This window comes from Ylistrum balloti, unplaced genomic scaffold (genome assembly GCF_031769215.1).
Source record: "Ylistrum balloti isolate Yb309-2 unplaced genomic scaffold, AGI_CSIRO_Ybal_v1 Utg369634, whole genome shotgun sequence".
NCBI lineage: Eukaryota > Metazoa > Mollusca > Bivalvia > Pectinida > Pectinidae > Ylistrum > Ylistrum balloti.
The window spans coordinates 265,473-293,319 of NW_026781898.1; the positions used below are offsets into that span (position 1 = coordinate 265,473).

Consider the following 27,847-nt stretch of genomic DNA (forward strand, 5'->3'; position numbering starts at 1 on the left):
TTTTGTTGAACACTTTTGCTTTGGCCCTAGATTTTATCAACCAATGTCATATATATATATCTTTTTACAATTTTCCCCCAAAAGAGAAGTGGAAACGATCAAAGCTGTTTCGTCGAATCATCATTTTGAGTACTGATGTAACGGAATGCTGACTGAGGGGAAGATGGTGTAAGAGGGCCGGGGCAGGGAGCATGTTTGATCAACTACATTTCAAAGAGTCGTTTCTTTTTAGAAAGAGGGTGAGCGGAAAGATATGATAAAAATGTGAGGAGAGAGAATATCTCAAGTGATAAAACCCTGATTTAATAGATTCCAGATTATGATTGGCTGTTTCCGTCAGAGATGCAGATGTTACTCTATAAGTTCTCAATGATAATCAAAAGCTATCTTCATTGATATACAGACAAGCGTGTCAGAGATAGGGATTCATTGTGCAAGTAAACGTTTGTTTATGACTGATATGGTTGTATATTTTAGTGACTTAACATAGACCTGTTTCATCACGTGTGAATTATGAAACGAATATAGAAATTTTTGATTTTTTGCTCAGTGAAGGTTAAGTCTGCTCTTTACTGTTCCATCTTTTTTGGAGGGTAATGCAGACTTATCTGCTCTTTACTGTTCCATCTTTTTTGGAGGGTAATGCAGACTTATCTGCTCTTTACTGTTCCATCTTTTTTGGAGGGTAATGCAGACTTATCTGCTCTTTACTGTTCCATCTTTTTTGGAGGGTAATGCAGACTTATCTGCTCTTTACTGTTCCATCTTTTTTGGAGGGTAATGCAGACTTATCTGCTCTTTACTGTTCCATCTTTTTTGGAGGGTAATGCAGACTTATCTGCTCTTTACTGTTCCATCTTTTTTGGAGGGTAATGCAGAGTTATCTGCTCTTGTGAGAAGGTTTTGCTTTTTACGTCATTACTTCGTGAGAGTAACGTCATGAGAAAAAAGAATACTTTTCTTACCCCAAGTAATGACGTAGAAACCAATCCCTGCTACCAAGAGGAGATAACTCTGTATTGCGAAAAGGTGGAATGACGCTTTTATCAAAAGAAATTTCGCTTCCGTGCACGTCACAGATTGATTTCGCGAAAATGAAAACTTCATATGAATCATATTTCATCAGCAAATACTTTTCCCCGTGTCAATGAAAAAGACATCTTGGTTCCATGTTTATTGTCGTCACTGTGACGTAATATCATAAGCAAATGTGCCACGTCATTTCGTTATTAATTCCTGACAATATAGTAGAAATAACAGAGTAATCACGAGACAATACAATTTAACACACATCATCAACTAAAAAACGTACGGATGGTTTGATACAGGAAATAGTGCTTATTACATATAAACTTAGTTTTAAATGTTTTTATCTACTGTTAGTTCCTTTCAATTTGTGTCTGGTTTGATGTGCTTACAATCTGTACTTCTATATAATAGTCTTGTCTTTTACTTAGCTTAGATTCATACACGAAGATTTTAACTTTTCAAGTTTTCAAGTTTGCTGTATTTCTTTTTGTAAACATCTGTTTTCAGTCGAAAATGAGTGAGCTTGTCGATAGGCCATAAACATATAAAACAAACCTGTTGCAGCCTGTAAACGTTTCACGGTCAATGTTTTATTTAACTCTCTAGATGTTCACTCCATTTTTTACGACCTGTAGTTTTATATATTTGAACTACTCTTGTCTGCTTTAGCATGGTATCAACTACCACGCTTTAAAATAAGCGTGTGATCTCTTTTCCTGGTGCTGTTATCATATACCTAAGGTATTAGCTTCATTCAATTGTTGTTCCTCGTCAGTTCCTGTAACTGCCAAACAGGTGTTACCAGCTTATCAAACTTTTAATAGATTGTTCATTCATAAATTTCGCGAACATTTGTAGTCTACGAATAGTAAGCCACATTTAACCAAATGAGATATGTGTATAATATAAATGAAAGTATTGTTATGTCTAGAAATTTTCGAAAATGAAAAAAAGAAATAAAATTTTTCCAATATCTGAAATTTTTCTTTAATGCATTGTTGAACTTTAAAAATCACAATTATCTTAAACAGAGGGAATAAATGCATGATTTTCTTTACTTGATTATTTTAAATGCCCTTTTTTTTTTAAATAGTTAAATTATCAAAGTACATTTATACTACTGCGTAAATCTTTATTTTTTCATCTTACAAATATTGGCATGTTTGTGTTGAAATTCAATTATAAACATATTTTATAGCAGAAACAATTTCTCGACAAGCTCTTCAAATTTGTAATTCTCATTCAAATCTTGATTTTATTTATTTATTTATCTATTTATTTATTTTTTTTATTTACTTAAACGGATATTTGAAGGCACGTGTTGATTGTGTCACGAAGAATTTGCGGCTTAAGCTGGTGCTGTAATTACATTTGATTGAGTACAGCACGTGTCTTGCCGACCAGTTTAGAACATAGACATGAACACACATTTTGTTGTTACTGGCGGAAAATGAATTTATCTTGGCCTAAATAACTAGTTAGTCAAGTTTACGAGTGCGCTACTTCCGGTACAATAATTGTTGTTTTTCAAGCTAACACAAACCTTGATCGTCAACGCGAGGGGTGGGGGTGGGGAGTGGGGGGTAATTAACACTGTAACAACCAAGGTCATTTAGAAAAAGAATGAAAGAAAAATCAATTAAAATCTAATTAATCTGTATGGGCCTATTTGAGAAGAAAGAGAAAATAGATATGAGAATCAAAAATAAATATAAAAATAAATATACTTGATACTGGTAAAAATGAGATTGTTTTACTTGTCACACTTATATACGAAGAACGTCAATATAACTGAAAGTATGTTTAATTAAATAAAATCGAACTGGCTGTGATTACTTTACATTTATTTTCTAGATATCGATAAAATGGTTGAGTCGATATTGCGCCAGCGGATCTCCCGCATGACTTTCATTAAGATAGCCATCATCAACTGCTTTTTGGATCCTACCTTAGCATGACACTTTATGTACACATGGTATGATACTCTAATTACTTCAACTGAAATGAATAAAAACATTTTTCTCCGCGGATGACACCAAAATCAGCTGTTTCAAAATAGTTCTCTAATAGTGTATATATAGCACCAGTGTTAAAAACAACGACATATCTGTAAATCCATTTTAATAATAAAATCTCTCACAATGATTATCACATTTTCACCGTAAAGATCGTCCTTAAGCAGATGTTTTCTTCAAGCACTCTTAAAGGCAATCGTCGATATCACTAACCAATTAAGCAACTGGCATGCGATTTTTGCTTAACCATATTCATGGATTGCGTTTTGTGACATCACTGGACTTCCGATGAAATTCTCAAAACGAGGCGCAGAGGTGTCATGGCGACTAAATTTATTTAATTTATAGCGAAAAATATACAGAACATGAGTAACAGTGACAGGGAGTGTGTTCTGTAGATCTTATCTAGAAATTCCCCGAGATATGGTCTATGAAAGACAGGGTAGTGTTTTTTGTAGTTTCGATTCTGATTATCAATAGTTTATTATACAGTTTATACCAGTCTCACTGGAGCCTCGTTCAGGTCACTATTTTAATTGAATTAAAGGTAAATGCAACCATTAAATTGTATATTTGAATTTATGTACCAGTCAACTCCTTTTAATCAATTCATTCTGGTATAAAGAATGATGCATTAATTCTCGTATTCCTTTAAAATGCGACGTCAATTCGTTAGACCCAAACAACCACCCACCAAAAAATTTTTCTTCGAATTGGAAAGTTTTTAGAAACATTTAAAAAAAAACATGAATTGTGTTAGAAGTTTTTACATCGATACTGTGTAAATAATGGACACGAAATGAAACGGTTACAAATGGGTTCCATGTGTGAACACAACATCACGTGATGTTCACGTGTGATATAAAACATCGTGTGCCTGAAGGGTCAGATCCCTTCAATTGTTTGCTACATTCAGGAAGGCTGGTGAATAATGACCACACTTCCGTGACATAAACAGATGGAGTGCTGAGAATAATCGTCTGATTTCTGACCTGCTGTAGTACACCCGCACTCTGTAGGCTTTCAAACAGGAGCCACAGGGAAACTCGAAGCGATCGCTGTGATTCCTGAAAAAAGGACAAATCCAATATAAGATCATAATATTTCTGTTGATATCATCAACCTGTCGCCAACTATGTAAAGCATTAATGAGTCACCAGTATTGAGATATTTCTACGTGGATACAACTTATGTACAAATTATTTATCCTTCGTAAAAAAGACATCATTTGACGGCCACAAATTAGCTATTGACTGTTTTGTTTTGAGAATTGAGGAAATTGAGTTATTAAATTGTCGTCTTCTTCAAACTTGATCCATATTATTTTCTTTATACAATATATATTTAAAAAGAATTACCAATAAAAATGACTGCCTAAGAAATCTGGCGAGGTACACATTTGTCAAACCGGAAGCGGAACTGCTTATGCGTTGAAAGACATCAATATTGTTTTCAGTTGGGTAATTTTTGGCAGAACGATCAACCAAATTGTCGAGTTATTTTGAATATAATCCATGGAATCAAATTAATATCACAATAAAACATATCCCTGCTTAACCATCGTCATGCACTGAGTGTTCGTCGAGCAGGGGCTTTCCCGGAAATAACTTTCTGTATGGCTTGTTTGAATCGAAGAGATGAACTCGCTTTCCGCTGTCGTCCCTCACGAGCAGATTTAGCTCGTCTGCACTCCCGAAATAAGTCCTGGAACATTTCCGTTATTACGGAAACCTGTGTCCAATCAGCGGCTGATACCTCGTAAAATTTACAACCAATTTCGTCCGCCAACTCCATTCCGTGATTTACCGGAACTTGACGATCGTGAAGTAAGTCCGATTTGTTCCCCACCAAGATACCGCTGATGGCGGTGGAATGGCGCACGTTCTCAACCTGGCGTTTTATGTTGATGATCTCATCAAAACTGTCTTTGTCCGTTATGGAATACACGAAAACAAAACAGTCACCCCATAATGCGTACCCGTCCTTCCATCCTTCTTCCATCTACAACATTTGAAGGAAACTCTTATATGATAAATGTTGAAAGGCAAGTCATGGTAAAATAAGGTATATTTAGACAAGATAGTATTTAATGTCAGCTGTACTGGAAATGGAATCATAGTATCCCATGACAATTGCTTCAGAATCTTCTTCATTGGAAATAACATCTGTTTTTGTCATTGTACTGATGTAAACTATTGATAGCGGATTATTTGCAATCGTTGTACAATTCCTTCCGCTTAATATCATATCATTGAATGCCATGATTCGTTCAGCAAAATTATTTTCCTTGTCACATGCAGTCTACTTTGCTATTTAAAAATCCTTTTAACAGTTTTTCTTTTCTACCAGGTGTCGAAAGTATGCAAAATCATTCATGGGTACATTACAGGAACAAATGAAAGGAATGATTACAACAAACGTCAGTCTCCGTATATCGTTAATCTACAACCCAGAACTACATTCTAGAACCATGAATCGATGGTTCCTACGTATTTCAATGTTGGTAAACAAAGAGGGTAAATTTATCAAGCTAGATTCTGTTCTATATGAGAAATCCTGGGCCCTTATGAAAACATTCTTTTGCTCAACTAAACTTGCTTAATCATGAAGTAGCAGTTCAAAAATTAAATTACTGTGAAAAAAAAATCATATATCAGATTTGTCACAAAATGTCACATGAGCCTGATTAACAATTAATTGAACACTATCCACCTGAATGTACCAACTACTGCCTCATTCTTCTTCAATATCTTTATTGTATCTACAGTTCTCATGTATTATGCTAGAGCTTGTACCGAAACAGACAACATTGCCAGGACTGTTCAGAAGTTCTTCACCGAAAATAAACGTTTTGATCTTAATGATTTTTTACCCTGTACCATCATAATAGGGTGTGTGCCAGCCACACGTTATACACATTATGTCGGATAGTAACAACAGGTAGTGTGGATTGTATACTGAAAAGTGATTACTTATATCCAGTCTGGCACGCGTCTTCGCTGTCATTACAAGTTTTCTTTATAAACATATCTGGTCATATTGATCTCTGAAATTTTCTGGTCTCCTTTCCATCATATCATGGTGTAGTAAATATTGATAATTGTATATATATATATTTGTGTGTCTATTATAACAGATATATACCAACAAACTATTGAAGCTATCCTTCCATAATTCCTCCCCCTCCCTCTTCTCCCGCACGACCCCTCCCTCTTCTCCCCCACCTCCCACTCCCTCTTCTCCCCCACCTCCCCTCACTCTTCTCCCTCACCTACCCCTCACTCTTCTCCCCCATCTCCCCTCCCTCTTCTCCCCCACCTCCCCTCCCTCTTCCCCCCACCTACCCCTCCCTCTTCTCCCCCACCTCCCCCTCCCTCTTCTCCCGCACGACCCCTCCCTCTTCTCCCCCATCTCCCCTCCCTCTTCTCTCCCCCGCCTCCCACCCCTCCCTCTTCTCTCCCACCCCCCTCCCTATTCTCTCGCACGACTCCTCCCTCTTCTCCCCCATCTCCCCATCTCCCCTCCCTCTTCTCCCCCATCTCCCCTCCCTCTTCTCCCCCACCATCCCCTCCCTCTTCTCCCGCACCTCCCCTCCCTCTTCTCCCCCATCTCCCCTCCCTCTTCTCCCCCATCTCCCCTACCTCTTCTCCCCCCCTTCCCCTCCCTCTTCTCCCCCCCCCCCCCCCCCCCCGCCTTCCCCTCCCTCTCCCCCCCCCCCCCCCCGCCTTCCCCTCCCTCTTCTCCCCCACCTTCCCCTCCCTCTTCTCCCACACCTCCCCTCCCTCTTCTCCCCCATCTCCCCTCCCTCTTCTCTCCCCCGCCTCCCACCCCTCCCTCTTCTCCCCCGCCCTGGATCTTCATTTACCGACTCAAATATCATTTAATGAAGACATAGATAATAATAAATAAATGTGCTGAAGTGTTTGCCAGTGTCTGTGTATGAGAGTACGGGGACACAGATTACCATGAGTACATGTGTACTTGTTTTTCTGATCCCTTCTTGCGATGTATATATGTAAAATTAACTTATTGAATAACTATTCTTAAACCAAGTATATTTTTTCCTTTATCTGATTCATATAAAAAGTATCTTAAAACTTTATTAGAATTAAAATTTGTCAATATTTCACACCTGACCAGCAGTATCGAGAATCTCCATCTTGACTTCGTCGTCATCGAAATTTGTCCGATATTTATAAATACTTTCTGAAAAATATCAAGAAAAACATTTGTCAAGTGATTTGAAGGAATCATACATTTATTCTCTTTATCACAAGAAAAATCCATGAACAAAGGAAAAGCAAGAATACACAAGGAAGCCGAAACTAAAGGAAAGACAACACTGACTACTTATATTGAGGAGGGGTGGGGACAGGACGAGACAAGCGTTCATTACAAAATATTTCTGATTCTGTTCACGCTGTACGACCATGTATTCAGGAAAAAAACTACCAGTGTCTTTCAATGTCAAAAAGAATAGAAAACTGGACTTTAGATATCATATTGTCCAGTACGGTCAATGTAAGGATTTTTTTCATTTCTTTTTTTTCTTGGTGGGGTGTGTGTTTTGTTTTTATCATTCTCACCATAGCATCATAGTTATGTAAGGAAAAATGACTAAGAAAATAAAAATTGGGAAAATTGTGTTTTTTTTTCACCTTTGTTTCGTAGCCAGCGAGAAATCGAGACTTAGGCACGTCAACACGAGTATCAGAACTAATAGGATTTCATATATTATTACTATTCGTTTCGACTAAGGGTCTGAGATCCCACTCTAGACTACCTGACATCAATTTACTCTATTATTACAATATCACAGCCATTAAGACAATATACCGGCACATATTTTAATGAAAATTTCATATCATTAATTTTATCATCAAAGGTTACTTTCATCAATGTTAAAATTAATTGTGTATAAGTCACATTAACCCACTCTGATATACAACAACAGGTATAATTCGTCGACTAGCAGGTTTTTTTCCTTAGGAAAGTCTCCAAATATTTTTGTATTGTTTTTCATTACTGTACTTTATAAACTGGCACATTTGATAATGCAGGTTCTACTCCGGTTCTTATGTCTACCGTTATAGCACAAAAATGTCTGGTCTGCGTTAATAGTGTTGTAAGTATTTCACTAGAAACGGATCGATTAAATTAATTACCCAAACGATACTGCTGAAGTGTAAGGTCTTTAAGGCATTTGTGTTCTGTTTCATCAAAGTTCCTTGCTTGGTTTACAATGCAGTACTCATTCTAAATCGTAAGAGAACCGACAAAAGTTTCAACAGCTAAGAGGTAGTGGACAACCTCAACGTTTACGTCCCTAGTTTATCTGTATCAGTATTTTACATTCAATAGGTTTATGTCCACTATTAAAGCCTTTCTTCCTTTCAGTGGATATGGATTTATCTGACAGTACTCTGAATTATTGTCCATGCCGACATCACTTGATCTAATTCCTTCCTATTGTCTCTATAATGTGAACATTGTGTTGTTGGTATGCTATTGCGGCATCTTAGGACCGATATGTTTTACTGCTATCACAACTTCCATTATGTCACCTGGAACCCATCTTCATTAGACCTTTACATGTAGCTTCTTGCTCATTTCGATTTCTACCTTGACAACCATCATCACGTGATCTAATGTCGGTTCTTATCTATTTCAATGTCTATCTTGACAACCATCATCACGTGATCTACACAATGTATATATGTCGGTCCTTGTCTATTTCAATGTCTACCTGACGACCATCATCACACGACCTATATAGGGAGGTTATCTCCCGTTTCAATGTCAACCTTGACACCCGATGTCAAGTAACTAAACGTTTCCCTAAGAAACATATTCTTCCCGCGATCTTTTTTATTTCCTTTACATGATCTCGCCCCTCGTCACCATTGTCACGTGATATTCTTATCTCTTCATTAACCACGGCGTCATTATTGTACCCAATTTTGTCGTCACTAATTGGGCGTCAGAATAATAATAAGTTGATGATGTGACGTCATGAGAAGACTGATATTTCTCTGACTTTATAAGAAATATTTCAGTCGCAAAGCCAAGATAAAGCGTATACATGTTGTGACGTCAAAACAGAAACGGGTCGTGAGTAAATGATAAAAATGTGACGTGACGTTAATTTTAGACATTTATCACATGACTGCTGTTTTGTTCATTGGTTATACTCAAACATATTTTCGTTTTGTGACTCCACGATATATTGAAATGACGTCACATATTAGCAGATTACATTGTGATGTCACAATGGAGACAGCTAATATAGAGCCGTGAGAACTTCAAGTGTGATGTGAAAAATACGTTTTCTGAAATAATGTCAGAATTTCAAAAATCATTAACTTGTCAAAGGCTCACTGAAATATAAATAAATGACTCGTTTCATGAAAAAAACATCCGAAACGGAATTTCATTGTGAGAGCATATACATATATATCGTGACTTCATGATACAAATATTTTGTGACGTCATGATAAGACGTAAAGATGTCAGGATAAGGAAAGTGTCGTGAGGTCATTTTAGTATGAGACGACAGAAGTAATGCAAGGCAGCAATACTGACTTAAAGATGCTCACTAAGACAGTATGTGTGTTGTATGTTTATTGTATGTGTAGCAGCTAACACGGAAAAGCTTCCTCATCATGAACAGGAGTAAAAGATGGGATATTTAGGAAAATGCAACGCGAAAAAGCAATTAGCTTTGACTAGGAATGCCGCCTGTGTAATTATGTCCTTCGTAAATGATTTTGGCACTAGCTAAGTGTAAATTAGACCGAAAATTCTGTATATAATTATTTTGACACCTGGGAGATTTACACAACATATATCTTCCTTGTAATGATAAACATAACACGTATACATTGACTATGTCCAATGTAAGCTATATAGCTTTGATATCTTAATATATTTGATGATAAACGATCACCTAGCCATGACAATTTTTTCACACTGATGATGCTAAAACGAAGCTGATATTATTTTCGATATATCATGAAATGTCGATGACAAATTTTCAAATGAAATTATTTCCTTATTTCTTTTTACATAAGATCCTTTCAAAACTTAAAACTTTCAAATATCAAAGTTCTGTCTATAGTGCAGAGTTTAAATCTAAATATAGTGTAAATATAAATAAACTGTAAATCAAGCGCATATCTTAAGTACTACATAAAGTGTAGATATCAAATGTCTTAATATAGCGTAGATATATAAGGTCTTAATATAGCGTAGATATATAAGGTCTTAATATAGCGTAGATATCAAATGTCTTAATATAGCTCAGATATCAAATGTCTTAATATAGCGTAGATATCAAAGGTCTTAATATAGCGTAGATATCAAATGTCTTAATATAGCGTAGATATCAAATGTCTTAATATAGCGTAGATATCAAATGCCTCAATATAGCGTAGATATCAAAGGTCTTAATATATCGTAAATATAAAATGTCTTAATATAGCGTAGATATAAAATGTCTCAATATAGCGTAGATATAAAATGTCTTAATATAGCGTAGATATTAAAGGTCTTAATATAGCGTAGATATCAAAGGTCTTAATATAGCGTAGATATCAAATGTCTTAATACAGCGTAGATATAAAATGTCTTAATAAAGCGTAGATATCCAATGTCTTAATATAGAGTAGATATCAAAAGTCTTAATATAGCGCAGATATCAAATGTCTTAATATAGCGTAGATATCAAATGTCTCAATATAGCGTAGATATCAAAATGTCTGAATATAGCGTAGATATAAAATGTCTCAATATAGCGTAGATATCAAAGGTCTTAATACAGCGCAGATATCAAATGCCTTAATATAGCGTAGATATCAAACGTCTTAATATATCGTAAATATAAAATGTCTTAATATAGCGTAGATATCAAAATGTCTGAATATAGCGTAGATATCAAAATGTCTGAATATAGCGTAGATATAAAATGTCTCAATATAGCGTAGATATCAAAGGTCTTAATATAGTGCAGATATCAAATGCCTTAATATAGCGTAGATATCAAAGGTCTTAATATAGCGCAGATATCAAATGCCTTAATATAGCGTAGATATCAAATGTCTTAATATATCGTAAATATAAAATGTCTTAATATAGCGTAGATATCAAATGTCTTAATATAGAGTAGATATCAAATGTCTTAATATAGCGTAGATATCAAAGGTCTTAATATAGCGCAGATATCAAATGCCTTAATATAGCGTAGATATCAAATGTCTTAATATAGAGTAGATATCAAATGTCTTAATATAGCGTAGATATCAAAGGTCTTAATATAGCGTAGATATCAAATGTCTTAATATATCGTAAATATAAAATGTCTGAATATAGCGTAGATATCAAATGTCTCAATATAGCGTAGATATTAAAGGTCTTAATATAGCGTAGATATCAAATGTCTTAATATAGCGTAGATATCAAATGTCTCAATGTAGCGTAGATATCAAAGGTCTATATATAGTGCAGAGTTTAAATTCTACATATAGCTTAGATATGAACGTTATAAACATAGCGTACAGTTCGAAGCTCGCTGAAATACACCTTGGAATCTAATTAAAAGACTCCGTCTCCTAAACAGTTTTTATTTTAAGATAAGTATCTTTCTACTTTTGTTAACATGAATTTATATATACATGTGACGAGGACGACGACGACGACGACGACGACGACGACGACGATGATGATGATGATGATGATGATGATGATGATGATTAATTAATTTTCAATTGATGTCCAATAAGTTGTAAAATATATGGAATGAATTTAATTCAATTTTGATATGGCTTTGAGTTAATTTTTTGTAGATATACATATAATGTAATACGGATTTAATCTGTTATATATAACAGCCAAACTTACCGATAAAGTATTCTTTTATTAGCTCATGCAGCAAATAGATTAGAAAATTTCTTCCAAAAGTATACATAACTGAAATTTCCTTTAATTACTTTTCAATATATTTATCTCAATTTCAGATTGAAAACGATTGAACATGTTTTATATCAATGGTGTTTCAGGGACTATAATCCTAGCCTAAGTATATACCGATACCTCTTTCATTATCGAGTGCTTCTTTCATCCAAGGGAAAATCATAGCATGTACATAAATTCTTAGACATGATAACAAATATAGGTCGAGTGTTATTAGGGGCAGATCGGTGATATAGCTTATTGATGTAAACTTAGAAAGTGAAATTGGCATGTTGAAGTTGTGCCAAACTTTTCTGCAACGTCGGGTTTTGACGGACAACGATCGGAAATGTCGGCGCTGTTGAGCGTCAAAATTATCAGGGAATGAGTAGAAACGAGTAAACTGAACTGCGAGAAGATGGTGGCTGACAGTTGTTATCGGATCCGATATGTCAGGGCGAGATGGCTTCACCTCTTTGTGCACGGGCAACACCTCCTCCGCAAGTCAGTGTGCCAGCAACGGGTTTAATGGTATTTTCGTGTACGTTGTATATTTAATATCCAATTAGCTATTTTACTCAAACCTTTACGTTTTGATTTCAGCTTCAAACCGTTGACAGACGGAACACGGGAGGATTAAGTACAAAGGAAATGGGATATAAATATATAGAAACGGAAGGTTGTTGTGTCGGAAATGAAGGGAAATACACACACACACTCACAAAAACACACACATACACACACATATATATAACGTTATGTCTTTTACAATCGGATGCGTTCAGACAAAATCAGTATTCGAAGAGTGGGGAAGACATTCTGATTAGTATCAGAAGTGTCTTAGTGGCGGTTTCTGATGAGTATCAGAAGTGTCTTAGTGGCGGTTTCTGATTAGTATCATAAGTGTCTTAATGACGGTTTCTGATTAGTTTCATAAGTGTCTTATAGGCGGTTTCTGATTAGTATCAGAAGTGTCTTAGTGGCGGTTTTTGATTAGAATCAGAAGTGTCTTAGTGGCGGTTTTTGATTAGTATCATAAGTGTCTTAATGGCGGTTTCTGATTAGTTTCATAAGTGTCTTAATGGCGGTTTCTGATTAGTATCAGAAGTGTCTTAGTGGCGGTTTTTGATTAGTATCAGAAGTGTCTTAGTGGCGGTTTCTGATTAGTTTCATAAGTGTCTTAATGGCGGTTTCTGATTAGTATCAGAAGTGTCTTAATGGCGGTTTCTGATTAGTATCAGAAGTGTCTTAGTGGCGGTTTTTTGTCAACCCCACTTAGGCTAGTTGTCATTGTTTTTTAAGTAGTATTTGCTTCTATGCTTGATAGAATGCAATTACAGTATCTTGGAAATTTTTGTTGAGTATTATTGTCATTTGTGTTTTTGAGTCATGGCTTTGACTCTATGATATATGTAATAAATTTAATGTCACCATTTTGGTGGCCATTTTCATTCAGTCTTGTTGTCTGCGTTTTCTTGTTATGAGTGTAGAAGGTTGTTGTGTCGGAAATGAAGGGAAATACACACACACACACACCCTCACAAACACACACACATACACACATATATATAGAACGTTATGTCTTTTATAATCGGATGCGTTCAGACAAAATCGGTATTCGAAAATGTAGAGACGTGTTCTCCGGAACATGGCACGGCAAAATTGCCATTGAATGCTGCGATTTGATATGGACAACAAAAAATGGGAGGCGATTTGATAGGACATCGCATTTTATCACATTATATTACTATCATATTGATGAAACGAGTGTAAGATTTTTTCTCCGTTATACCGAGCCTCTGGAGAGGTTTGGTAAAAATTTGGTGTCGGGTTACATAGGACCTTCCAGTTATTTATGCTGTGAAATGTGTGGCATTGCAGTACATTGTGGTTAGAGAGAAGGACACGTGTTGTGAAATTCGGTACTTAGGGACATTTGGTCCAGATTAACATGTACATTAATAACTGGATAACTGGAATCGAATCAACAGTTCAACCCAATCTCTAAAATGGTCTAAATTTGTTTTGTTTGCTTTGATTAAGGTATAAAAGACAGACAGACAGACAGACAGATGATTTATTTCCTCTTCATAGAGAATTCAAAGTAACATCAAACAAACGATATTTAAAGTTTCCTATTTGAAAGTCGATCAGAACATCAAATCCAAATCACATCAGATCACATTCATTTGACGTAATTATCACCTGGGAAATAAACTAATCGATTTTCACCTCTCAATATGGTTGTCGCCGAGAGCGTTCGGCTACAGGTGAGTTTGATTACCTGTCCGCGCTTCGGCAATTACGTCAGACGACAGTGACTGGTGTAAAGAAAGCTAAAGTCTCATTTGATGAGGTTGTTTTATAATCGTTCTGATTTTAGCAGTGATGGTACACTGTGGTGTGTGGTGGTGTCATAAAACTAATGAAAACATAGATATTTTATGCGAATTTCTTCAAAAGGACATGGCAAATGCGAAATCCAACACAGCTGATACGAACAAAAAATAACGAATCGAGAGAACTCTTTAGTACCTGCTAAACATGTTAATTGGAAGACAAATATCAATTTCAGCAGGTGTTGATAACCAGTTGATGACATACATATACCTGGGTGAACACCACACATCTCCGTCCACTACTAAGGTAGTTAAAACTCGTTCCGAACTCAACTATACCACTCAATGATCATTTGGATTAAACTTTCAACTCCTGAAAGAAGCTCACCATAATTACAGCTGAAACAATAAAACATTTTCCTAAGGAATGAAAGTAGCATGTCTGAAACAGGCATTAACTCTAGCAAAACCTTTTTATCACGCCATAACATCAAAACGGCGCCATTGTTTCACGCATTGCTTCCGACTAGTCAGAAGAATTGTGGAATAATTTCCCACTGGAAAGAGCCAAACGTTCCAAATAGGTTTCTGTAGATAATTCCGTTTGTGTCTTGTGTTGTTAGATATGTTTACAGCTGATGCTCTATTAACAAGGTCAGGAGCATCGATTTCTCACTCATTCACCCTCAATCAAGCAAGACGCTAAACTTACACTGCTGTTGGTGACGTCATAAATTTCTATCTAACAAATCACCTGTTTTCGAAAATCTGTAACAGTGTTGAACATTTTGGTAAATAACCAAGACTTGTAAGTTCAAGAAGCCAGTACTTTGCATTGAAGCCAAGTACCAAAGTGTATATAATCGATAAGAGGCCAAGGCCAGCGAACTTCGTAAAACAGAAATATAGGGCGGATCTGGTTGTCGAGAGTACCGTAAGTGTCCGTGGTGTTGTGTACTTCTATACACTACTACAGCTGTCGACATAGTCTACCTCGGGACGTGGGGCGAGAGAGGGTCGACTTCACTAATTACAGTGTTACACGTTCAAAAACACGAGCATCCGGGAAGCGAGAAAATGGTATTCTGTTTTTCAAGGAGATGAGTTCTTTAAAAATGCTAAAACATGGACGGTAAATAGCATCTCGTCCTTGTGGAGCGGATCTTAAACTTTGACTAGCGAGAAGAGAAACAACCGACATGCAAAAATAGCGTTGATGAACCCGGAACTCAGTACTCGGTACTCAGTATTCGGTACTCAGTATTTGGTACTCAGTACTCGGTACTCAGTATTCGGTACTCAGTACTCGCTACTCAGTATTCGGTACTCAGTACTCGCTACTCAGTACTCGGTACTCAGTATTCGGTACTCAGTACTCGCTACTCAGTATTCGATACTCAGTATTCGGTACTCAGTACTCGGTACTCAGTATTCGGTACTCAGTATTCGGTACTCAATACTCTGTACTCAGTATTCGGTACTCAGTACTCGGTACTCAGTATTCGGACATGGATGGTGAAAGGTAAGGGGCGGTTGGATAAAGGAACTCCTCGGCATAGACAGGAATGTGTTACTTAATAGTGTCAGTACTCCGCAAAACTCCTTTTTGGTTGTATGATAAACATGCATGCCTACTATGTTCTATGTATGGTAGGAAGGTTGTTTCTGAGTCAAAACCTGAGTAAGTGTACCCAGAACTCGGTACTCGAGGGAAGGTTAAGTGAGGATGGTTGGAAGGGAAAAGGGCGAGGTATGGAATAGTGTTCTGTTTATCATTACAGAAGGTATGTTATATCGAACAGTACAGGGAAGAGGTATCAGTACTCTATAGCGTGCCAATAAGTACATAAACTTTATTTATTTTACAACAGCCAAACAGGAAACGGAAGTTCCCGGGAAACCCACGTAGTTGGGGAGGTGACCCATACCTTTTTATGTTCCTTTGGGAATCGAACCCCGGTCGTTTAGATATCAAGTGTTTTACCACCTTGCTACCCAACCATCTAAAGTGTGAATGGTAGCTTTCTCGGTACTGTTTACAGAGTGTGGGACGGTCTGCACCAGCAGATGGTATTAGTTTACTCTATCAATACCATGTATCAAACCCAAGCCAAGACCTATCTTCTGGCAACGTTTGTAAACGATGTCGGTACACTGAAAGGCAACACGTGTTCCTCTCTCTACTACTGTACAAACGACTTACATCTGAAATTTTCATTATCACGAACAAAATGTTAACTTGGGTAACACCTAGTTACATACACTTTCAGTTCTCCGTCGGACTACATACAACAGAATTATTGCAGAAAACCTATCTTAGTCTTTTGGGAAACTCCCTTCCGCAATGGTATGGACAAAAATACCAATCATTGCTTCTCAAATATCCACGATCAATGATACTGTATAAAACAACACTGAATATACTCCTAGACTTAGAGCTGTTTAAATAAGGTGCTCCTGAATGACTGACAAGCGTTTCCAACACCCATAGTGAAAAACTGCCCTGACATGATTATAAACGTTATTCAATTTATTGCTTAACAAAACTGGCGAAACGAATTTTCAAATAACTTTTTCATTTCACTAAGCACCGGCGGTTATCTCAAACACAATAGTTCCCTAACAAGATAAACTGACACGTGCCGTACTTAAGATATCCTTTCCATCAAACGATAGGGACACTCAAGGTTTTACAGAAGTTTGATGTATACATATTTTTACAAACTGATATAAATCTTCAAACTAAATATGGATAATTCTACGTGCCGTTTTAAATAAATACAGCACTATAAATGCTCCCAAGTTTCATTGATAGGCAAATTTCAGAGTTGTTTGAAGTTCTTCTTCATAGATTATAGATAAGGCTGGAACACGCTGGGACTATTATGATACTAACTACGGGTGGTTTGTGTATACTATGATAACTTAATATTAAGTCCAAGCCCTGCATCTAATTCTACAGCGAAGGCAGTATATGTCGCTCGTAAAAAAGGGATGTATGCTGGGCTGCGGAAACTGCAACAAAATCTTCCAGCATCTTTTTCACTAGTTTAATTCGTAAACTCTTCATAGCAGGTTTCAATGAATTACAATCTCATCAAACTATTAGTCTGCAATGTCGAAACGTGAAATCTTTCTACAGCGCACTCCACGGAACGGCACCTGGCTCAGTGTTCATAATTCTCTGATTATAATGCATTACACACTTAATACAGGCCTTGTAAATTATGTTTAGTTAAGTAGTGAAGAGGTTAAACATATGGTGGATAAACTTGCTCTTCTAGTTAATTGACATGTTTTCTATTTGTCGACAAGGAGGTACCATCTCAGCAGGCTGAGATAAGTGTGTAGTTATCGGTTCTACTCTATCAAAGAGAAGAGATAACTACTCAGCTCAAAGATCATTGGTTGATAATAGTGTCGGGCGGTGTCCCATTGACGAGAAGTCTGTATCATGGTCAATAACCGAACGAATAGTCTTTTTTTTGTGTTTTAATGTAGAAAAAGCGTCTGGTACCAAACCTTTAAAGTGTCAAAGAGTTCTTCAAACATCATGGATGATACAAAATAAAGCAAGGACATCGAACAACGTAGAGAGACAGCGACTGCGTCGATTGACGCGTTGCATAAAGCGAATGGTTCCAGTTCTGCCGATAATCAGGTACCAATGAACCGAAGTAGAATCAGATCGGTGATTGATTGAGGCATTGTGGGATATGATGTAGAATACATGGAGGTGTCACATATAATTAGATTAGCGGTCAGTATGGTGCATATTAACAAATACCACACGTACGGAATTAGATAAGCGATCAAGACACTATGTGGAATGCTGTAGAATTAGACGAGAGATGAAGGCGATAAAGAGCATGCAGAATGTAAAATTAGTCAAGACAAGCGACCGTTATGTTATGTGGTATGAGCATTGGAAGAATGCATGAATGGTCGCTCAAGTACAAGTAGCTAGGAGACAAGATATAGAATCATATTAATGTAGAATTAAATCAACGTAGAGCAAAGTATGAGAAAAAGAAAGATTAATATATACCTTAAAAGTTATATCATGTCATGTTCTTCAAGTGAAAACCAGGACATTATTTCGGAAAAAAGACCATGATAGTACTAGAAAAAGAATCCGGAAGTAGAATTATAGGAGCGTTCTATGTGCTATAAGACAGGATGTAGAACTGGTTGAGCAACCGAAGTTTTATGTGGATGTAGAATTAGCATACAGAACAAATGCCAGCGGTTCCATAATCTGATGTTTTCGGACATTAATTTATCCTAACATGATTAAGGCAGTGTGTGTAAAGAGCGATAATGCCACAATGGCATTATAGGTCGGAAGAAAATAAAACATCAATTAATTGTGGTCAAATGCTTCAAGAACTGAATAACATTTAGCGCGTTACAGCGAGTGACCGATTGCGCACTGATTGTGACGTTGACGCTTTGCGTGTTTGTGACATCATGATGTCGGTTGGCGTTATATTCCGAGGAATTAAGACATTTTAATTCTCGCCAAATTCATTTGTGTAAAATCATGTTCTTGTTCAGTAGTAGTTAAAAGTTATTCAAACAAATCCAGGAAAGCGACAATGCTGTCGTGGTATTTTGATTAATACTAAGGTCAGCTAAGGGTAAAGTGAAGACCACCTATGATCCATGTGTTTAATTTCCGGAAGAGTTTTTTTCTCAGACTGATCAAATCCTGTTACCTCCCGTCTTGGACGTGAAGGAAACGTGATCTTACACATGTTACCGGTATACAACTTCGCTCTTAATAAAGTTGTGGATTTTTATCAAGTTGACTTCATGTAACACATGACACTCAGGCAACTGTATACTGGATGTCATACATCGATTGAAGATTACATAATATGCCACGAAAAAGAAACTTGAACTTGAGATTTAATTCATTTTCGTTCAAAACAATATGGGTACATCGTTTAATAGGCAATTTACACAGGCGTGTCCTAGACACCCAACCGCAACAATATCCCGTAGCGAGTTTAATCGGAATTTTAGACAACCAATTTCTGACATGAAACCTCCATTTATCGTCAATCACACTAGCACCTGTTTGCCCGGCTATCTCTCGATCTACACCCTCACACCTCCTAGCCTCACCTATGGCCCTTCCCTGTAGACCTCTCGGCACGTGCACAGTATGTTAAAACATCTGGCGATGCTGGTGTTTTTGTTATCTTTTCATGATTCTCCGATGAAAAAGAAAATCATGATCATAAAAAACATTTGGCGAATAAAAAAGTACTTTATAAGCAATAATTTTCACACCAAGGGCGATTTTATGGGTTTTGTTAGATACAGAAAATATTGAACCCAAAAACAAAAGAAAATACTATGTATGGATGGATTTCACATATTTTGTAGTCCAGAATGACGATCATGGTGTATGACTGTGACCATATTGATGTCGATATATGGTCATTTTCACATTGAGGGTCCATGCTGATGTGTTTTCAGGTAATATTTCTCTCGACTACGCATGTGCACTCTTACATGGTGTGTAACATTACAACTGGCCGCAGAGAGAGAGAGAGAATTCCGAATCGTTTTCTCTGTAACATGTTCTGTGCTGGCATTCTGAACATAAGGAACCGAATCAAACAACTTCCCTGAAACAGGTCCTCCATTGCTTAACAGATTGGTTCTGTTTTAAATTTAAATTCTTATCAAGTGCCCCAACAACTAAATGTTATACAATCAATATAGGAATTTGTGCATCAGAACCGTAGTAATCATTGTGAGATCTATTTCCTGAGACTGTTCGCAAGAGGTAAATTACTCTACTGAACTCCCAAAAGGGCAGCAAACCGTTTATCTCCTGTTTCAGATTCTATTTTCTGTACAGGGTCTACACGAACCTATATAACATATCTACTGGTGCATATGTCGTGAATGTTAAATAAACTAAATCCCAAATAGTAAAAATGATAAGAATATCTCTGGAATTGGGTATGTAGTTCTAAAAAAGATACAGATAAACTTTAATCATAAAAATCACATCCAGTCAGTTTAGAGAATGACTTTATGCTGTGAGGCTAAACAGCGACAGAAATAAATATTCCAATTTGTGAGCCGGGATTAATCCACAGGCAGACAATCTACAGCGGGGCTAAGTTGGGGGTGAAATATCAAGTACGTGCTTCCTGCTGACGAGATAAGGGATCTACCGGAGTCTGATGATGAGGATCAGGGAGCGTTGATCCGTAACTGCCATTCCAGCATCAGCGGCAGAGTGGGTTACGCTTCAGTAAACCCACACGTTGCCGCTAACACCTCTATCAGTGTTGGTTTATCAAGCGTTAAATAGTTTGTCTAAAGTCTCGCCACTCGTAACACGATAAAGACAGATTTGTTAAATATTATGAAGAATGTTGTAAATTTATCTGATTCAATAAAGGCAGTATTTTATGAAATATATGCCGATTCGACAAAGTGGTGATTTTTTTTACAGGACTGATGAAAGGTTTGATATATAATGAAGAAACTATTTGTTAAGAGAACATTTTTGTTTATTTGAAAATTGCCATAAAAATATTACATATTGCAGATGATGAAGTTACACGTCATCTCACACCATGTAGATACCGTAGTTAAAACAAAATCATAGAAAGGAAAACAGACTTAATTTGCATTATAAGACTGGCAGCTAGAACCGTGAAAATGACCAGCAGTATTCCTATTATCAAATATTTAAACAATCAAACTGACAAGCTTCCCATTTTACTTAAAAGTTCCATATTCTAGAGAAAATGGTCACACTTGGTCACTGTGACCTCCGCTGGTTCGTGAGAAACCTAAAATGGCAACTCCTTTAAACATTTCTTCTTTGACGCACGTTTTGTGTAAACACGAAACTATGTCTATATGTAAAATAATCAACATGACAAGTTTTAAGATCCGCCCGTACCGAAAGTAGACCTACAAAGTACACAACTTTGAAATGCAGGGTTCCACGATACATACAATGGACTATATAATAAGTATATTGTGACCTCGACCTCGAAAAAGGTCAATTAAATTTTGTGTATAGCATGTTAACGTGATGAGATACGTAACTATCTGGATGATGACTTATAAGGACTTGAACGAACGAACGAACGGAGAAATTTACAAACGTATACGAACGGACAGATAATTGAAGTTATGTCTATACCAATGCTTATTTACAAAAGATGGTTGGTTTCTTTTATTTTAAACAGAACACTTAGCAGAATATATTTCAAAAACACTGAAAATGCTTCAAATTTAGTTTTACACCTTCAGAATGTCTATTGGTCATGCAACATTTGACGATTTTAATTGAAAATGTTCTACTTTTCACATGGTGAAGTGAAGTTAGAGATTTTCTATTTAATCCCGTTTAAATTGATCCATTCTAGGTTATTAAGGCTAAAACACGTTAGCTTTAATACATTTGTCAACAATGATGGCGTCGCTAGAGCTTCGAGATGTTTTACCTGAACAAAGCTGCTAATCTACCACACTCTGTTAATACCAAATCAATATTTGTATTTGTTTAACAACGTTTCTCGACCTACTACCATACTTTTAACAAAGTATGCTGGGTATTAAAAGCTCAAACTTCTAAATAAAACGTAATATATCTGGTAGGAGATGAATCCCATCAATCAATCTCACAGGGAATATAGCCATGTTTATACTCTATATCTAACATGAACACCTAACAAAGACTGGGATCAGATCACGTCATTCTCAACATTTCCTTTTTCACAATCCTGAGGATTTCATCATAAAAAGTGGGGATTTCTGACCGTGCAGACGTTGCTGTTTTTATTTTTATTTTCCTATCTACGTTCATCGTGTAAAGTTACCTAGCATTTAAAGGTGAAATTAAGGACAACATCAAACATTTTTGCAACCAACATGTTGCTTTCCGATTTTGGTCTTTGTTGATGTTTGTTATGTTGTTGTTGCTGTTTTTATTCATTTTTTCCTCGTTTTTCTTTATCATTATCTATATTTATTTATCAGTTAGTTACTTGATTTTATTTTGCTCGGTTCGTTCGTCCCTGGATTGATTTTTGTCTCACTCCTATCAATTTAAACTTATTGATTATGCTGTCGGATGAGATGACGGACGAGGTCGGTGACAAATCCTTTTTCACACTATTGGTGTCACTGTTGGTACCCAGGTTATCTCGAGCCCTGCAGAAGCCATCATTACTTTGTCCTTTAATAGGTTACTGTTAACAATGAACTGCTTTCAGGTGGTATTCATAGGTATATGAATGTCACAAGGATAAAGTCAAATTCAATGAAGCGTCTTGGCATTCTAGATAGTATTCATAAGAACTATGTTTCTATGCACCATTAGATAAGAGTATACCGTACCATTGCCATGCAATGGCAAATATCGTGTTATGAATGCAGGTCATTTAATATCAAGGATCTTAAGAGTCGTCAGCAAAGTACACGCTAACAATCTAAATCAACATGCTAGGAGAAAGAATGTTTCTCCTACCTGAACATAATGGTCTGCTACAATCTGAAAATATCATTCTGTGTTGTCCGTTTACTATTTCGTCTAAATCAATTTAGACCAATTTGTTGACAAGAAAGGATTGTCCAGCTCTGACCCTTGAGAGGACTGAAACACATTCCAGCGATACCAAACGTGATATCGGCTTTGAAACTCATCTAATTGATTACTGGGTATTGCTGATACGCGTATCTTAAAATGTGTCATAATTCCACACTTACCGTTGGCCTTCTCCGTAAGGTCACTCCAAGTTCAACTTTATCGTGGTTTGCGTGAGACAAGGTCATGCCAATTTTGTTTGTTTGTTTATTTGTATTTTTTTTTAAGGGATGGGGCAAGGAGGGGGAGTGGTGGTTGATATTCATGCTTTAATTATTGAGCTTTATCAATATTTAAAAATGGTACTCCGAATAATTGGTGACAAATTTGATTTATTCCATTTATTTATCACGGTGAGAAGAGGATTCATTTGAGTACAGCGACATAATTAACTTTATGATTTCCATTTTATTTCGATATTTACAGACGTTGATATGACTGCTGTGCCTTAATAAGTAAATAGTAAACCATAAACTATAATATTTATAACAATTTTAGAAACCTGAAATGTTCACATGGTAATTTGTTTAACGGTAATTCAAACATAATTATACAGCTAAAGCACAGAGTTCTATGGAGTGGCTAGTTGTGATGTTGCTTTTCCTTTAGTTTTGAAGTCTCCTCGGTCCCAGTTGTAGTGTTGTATCAGATGTTCTATTTTTACTTCGACGCATTTTTACTTCGTAGGATGATTTTGTAAAATCATTCAAAGGATTTTTCAAAGTTCTTTCTCAATGTGAATACCATCAACATCGTGCCATGACAAAGCAAGGGAAGGCGAGCACATACATTGACATTTTGAGGATAGAAACCCTAGACAGAGACTTTCGTCGGCTAAAAAGAAATATAAAAACAGCGGAAGCATTCTATTTATATATACTCTTCAGACTTTCAGGTTCTTCCAAAATTGGCCGTTTTAGCTGATTATGTTAACCGTTTGATAACACAGAATAGTCAATATGTCTACTAACACTATATGAAGTCAACCCGGAAGTATTAACTTCACAACACTTGATATCGTTACTAAGACACAACAGACGTCTGAATCCCGTATTATACAAAAGCTATAAACACAACGGCCTCTTACAAACGTCTCAACAGAATAAGACAGAACGCAAACTGAATGACACCAAATGTTTGAAAGATGGTTGGAAACTGGTACAAGTTTCTCAAATAATGTTTAAAATCATTATCAAGCACATAAAACTCCTAACAATAAACAACAAATATCATACTTTCAGAGCAGTTGCTATGATACGCGAAACCTTAACCTAAGCTAGGCAGGTGCATAATAGATCTAACGCTTTGTAGAAAGATACAAAGCGATTGGGTTTTGATGAGGTAACAAGAAGTTGATATGTTTGGCTTAAACGATGCTTGTTGTGAATGTCTGTTTATAAAACTTTACTATGTAACCTCAGGTGGTATGTTGGTAATCTACCGTATAACTACGTTCGGAAGTAATCCAGAGGGACAGCGTACGTGAGCAAAGTACAATCTTAGCATTGTAGTTAACACATGATGTTGCAGAGAGGATAAAGAGGCAAAGAAACAAAGCACATCTTGGCATTCTTAATTAAAGACAGACAACATAGAAATGTAAAAGGAGGGAAAGGTAGAATTAAACCACAAGGCTGGTAGGGATTGGGTGGAAAACACAAAGTCAACAAAAATGTTTCATTGAACCAAAATATGGCAAAACAATGGCACAAAGCTAATGAGAATTCGATAGATTAAATTGTATTGAATCATTCAGTTGTTGTTTCTGGCAAAGTGTCTCGCATGAAAAAGACAACATGAAAATATCACCGAGTATATGGAACCGTAAATCAAAATCAGTTTTAAAAGGGAGGAATAAATAAATAAACTTTATCTTCAAGAGGAATAAGACCAAGCGTTTTCTCCTTCCAAGTCCTATCTAAATGATGTCAGGTTATCAAAGTGCGGATCAGGGATTTTATGATAGTTATATTAAGGGACATTGAATTCAACAGACATACTACAAGGTAGTGAGAATTTTATATGCAAGTGATGTTTATTTTTACCTCTAGCATCGGACACTTTACAATATCCCTATAACAAGAGCCAGAGAACCAGTAGTACTTACCTAAAGTAGGGCAATACTCTCCAATGAACCGCTTGGTCAGGAAGCGTACTGTTAGAGCTAGGGATAGAAAGAGAAAACGCATATCAAATAATGCACACATGTAGTTCATACAAACACTGAGGTAGGCAGGGCTTTATATATCCGTGTAAAATGTCTGTAACGGATCTTTGTAAATATGTAATGGGGATGTTTTCTATTGATGTAGGAGTCAACAACACCATGTTATGATTTACATAATGATGATTTTCTTTTAAAAAATGAAATGGTGTCCATATTCAGTTATTGGTTACTTACCGAAACTCTAAATTAACACATTAACATCTTTATAAAAAGGAACAAAACAAAAAAACAAAACAAATCTGAGACTGTTCCATAAAAAAATGGATGTTTATCAAATATTTGTGCATTTAATTTGGCCTTGAAAATGATGTAGATACATCAAAAGATATATTCAGCATTTAGGAAACATGCTGTCAATAAAGGAAAAGGAAACTTTTTTTTAATTTGATACTGAATATGAAATGTTTTATAAAAATGAAACCAGTTACTCCCTGGATGGGTGTGAAGATAATACACGTCATTACGCGAGACACAGGGGTCGTTTGACCAGAAACTTCAAAATACCATATCATCAAGGTAGGCAGGTCGATTTTCATGCAAAGTGTTTCCAACAGTAGTGTAGAAATTTGCCATTAGATAAAAAAACCGTATTGTCGTGGGGTGGACAGAGGGGGTTACAATTTTCAGGTCAAAATCGCGAAAAAATTATAATTTCTAAATGAAACAACAGAGAAGTCAGGTGTCAGTCAAAAATACGGCTGTTTTCGCTACGAACGTTGCTTTTGCGACCCTACACTTCAACTTGCCAAAATAATGTAACAAACCAACAGGACCCCGACAACAGAAGGACTTGGTTGTAAGACGGGTTCGTCATTGTTCTATTTCCTGACTGACATGACTGGAATCTCCCTTTAAATAATTATGTTTTCCCCAAATCGCTATTCTGACGCTATAAAGAAATAGACGAATTCCTGTGTGTTCCCTTTGCTGAATAAGAGTGTCAGATAAATTGTGTAAATGAAGAGTTTGGAGATTGTAAATGTCTATATCCTACGGTGTCTTGGCACCGCTAGGACCCCAACTATGCACAATGCATTTGTTTCCCATCCATCAGAATCGAGATTTTGCTCCGAGACTGATTGCAGCAATGTATCAGGATGTGATAAGGAAAAACACGCGACGGAAAAATGGAATATTTCAGAATAATTGAAATATTTAGAAATAAAAAAAAATAAAGAACTATTTCAAGTTTACTATGGAATGTAATGCCAAAGCCAAACTCTTCGATAACGATGCTATTTTCATTGGTCGAACGACATAACTTAGCAATGTATGCCGATGCTAGGGCATTAATTCTTGACGTGACACAAATCTTGATTTGACGGAGGAGACTACATACAGTTTGATCCACATGCTTTGGTATACAGACCTCCGTCTATCATTTCGATCTGTTGTTTAAACCACATATCGTGCTTAAAAACCAAAAGGTACCGCATCATTTGAAGTAACCGCCGTACAATGTCAACTTGTGATCTCTTTGATACAAGAAAAAAGGAACCGTAATGCGTCTCCACTGTGAAATTTCTGACTTTGTGTGTAAGCTTTCGGATCGTGTGTGAAATGGAACGGGCGAGTAAACCGAAACCATACCTCGGACATGAAACCACCAATGAACTTATAGTTAGAAGTTTCGTTTTTGCCTAGACATTTCAAATTGTTTTGATTCTGAAGAATTTCAACAATTTTAAAAAGCTAGAGTAGAAATCTCTATTCTAGAAATGTTCTAACGTGTTTTAAATTTTCTGGTCCCTCCTCTTGGAGCACGCAACATTTAACCATAATTCTATGTTTTTTTTTATGTTTTAATCTATTATACACAAGTTTTTATAAAACTATCGTGTTTCATTTTATACCTCGATATCTTAATATAAGCGATAATGAAATTAGCTTACCTGTTTTTCCCACACCTGGGCATCCCAGCAAAACCACTTTGAAAATGGTGTCCTTGCTGTCACTTCCGTTGCTACGGTAACGTGATCCATTCATTATCTTGTCCTTAATTCCACGATCGTGCATCACACGGGCTTAAGTATGAGTACCTCTTAATCTATTCCTTCATTTCATCCTTAAGCATTTACCATAACACAAATACAGACGACAAGTTCGAAATCGGGAACGTATCACTGACGGAACAGATTAGTAAATAAATCATCAAAAGAAATATCCATTTAAAAATATATTTCAAAATATTAAGATAATCGGTAGTTTCATATCAAATACTTGAAAAATAAATAATCTGATCCAGCTAAAACACTCGCGTTATATGTAGATGGCGATTTGGCGTAGTCTGTATGTATACATACTGAAAATAGTCCGGTCGGTAGTGTTAGTTTGGCCGTCTGTCATCGACTACTAGCATTTCTGAAGTGTGAAGGGTATTATACATTACGGCAGGATACGCGGTATCATAGAACAAATTTAACTATCAGCGCTCGAGATAGGCCACAACACCAGTCGGATTTTTCCGTGGTAAGGAACACTCCGAGTTCACGTTTGTCAGCTGCAGCCTAAAAGGTTTATATAACAAATCTATAAACCCAATGTAATGAAATACAAAATAAAAAACGAAGATCTGGTACATAAAAACTTAATTTAGGTAAATCATTCCTGATTCATGTATGAAAACTTTTCTTATATAACCATATCAAACTCTTTGTGTTTC

General features: G+C 36.4%; 1 protein-coding gene across 1 annotated transcript; it reads right to left on the reverse strand.

The window, feature by feature from the left end:
* Positions 1–4,607: 4,607 nt before the first annotated feature.
* LOC132552884 (ras-related and estrogen-regulated growth inhibitor-like) lies at positions 4,608–27,201 on the reverse strand. Its single transcript, XM_060217081.1, has 4 exons — positions 27,078–27,201; positions 25,066–25,122; positions 7,177–7,250; positions 4,608–5,045 (listed from the first exon to the last, which is right to left on the reverse strand). The coding sequence occupies exons 1-4, from the start codon at positions 27,199–27,201 to the stop codon at positions 4,608–4,610; spliced, it is 693 nt and encodes a 230-aa protein (XP_060073064.1).
* Between the last annotated feature and the right edge of the window lie 646 nt (positions 27,202–27,847).

Coding starts and splice junctions, on each gene's coding strand:
- LOC132552884 (XM_060217081.1), bottom strand. CDS start 27,201: ATGCACGATCGTGGAATTAAGGACAAGATAATGAATGGATCACGTTAC. Junction 25,123..27,077: donor CCCAGGTGTGGGAAAAACAG/GTAAGCTAATTT, acceptor TTCTATCCCTAG/CTCTAACAGTACGCTTCCTG. Junction 7,251..25,065: donor AGAGTATTGCCCTACTTTAG/GTAAGTACTACT, acceptor GATATTTTTCAG/AAAGTATTTATAAATATCGG.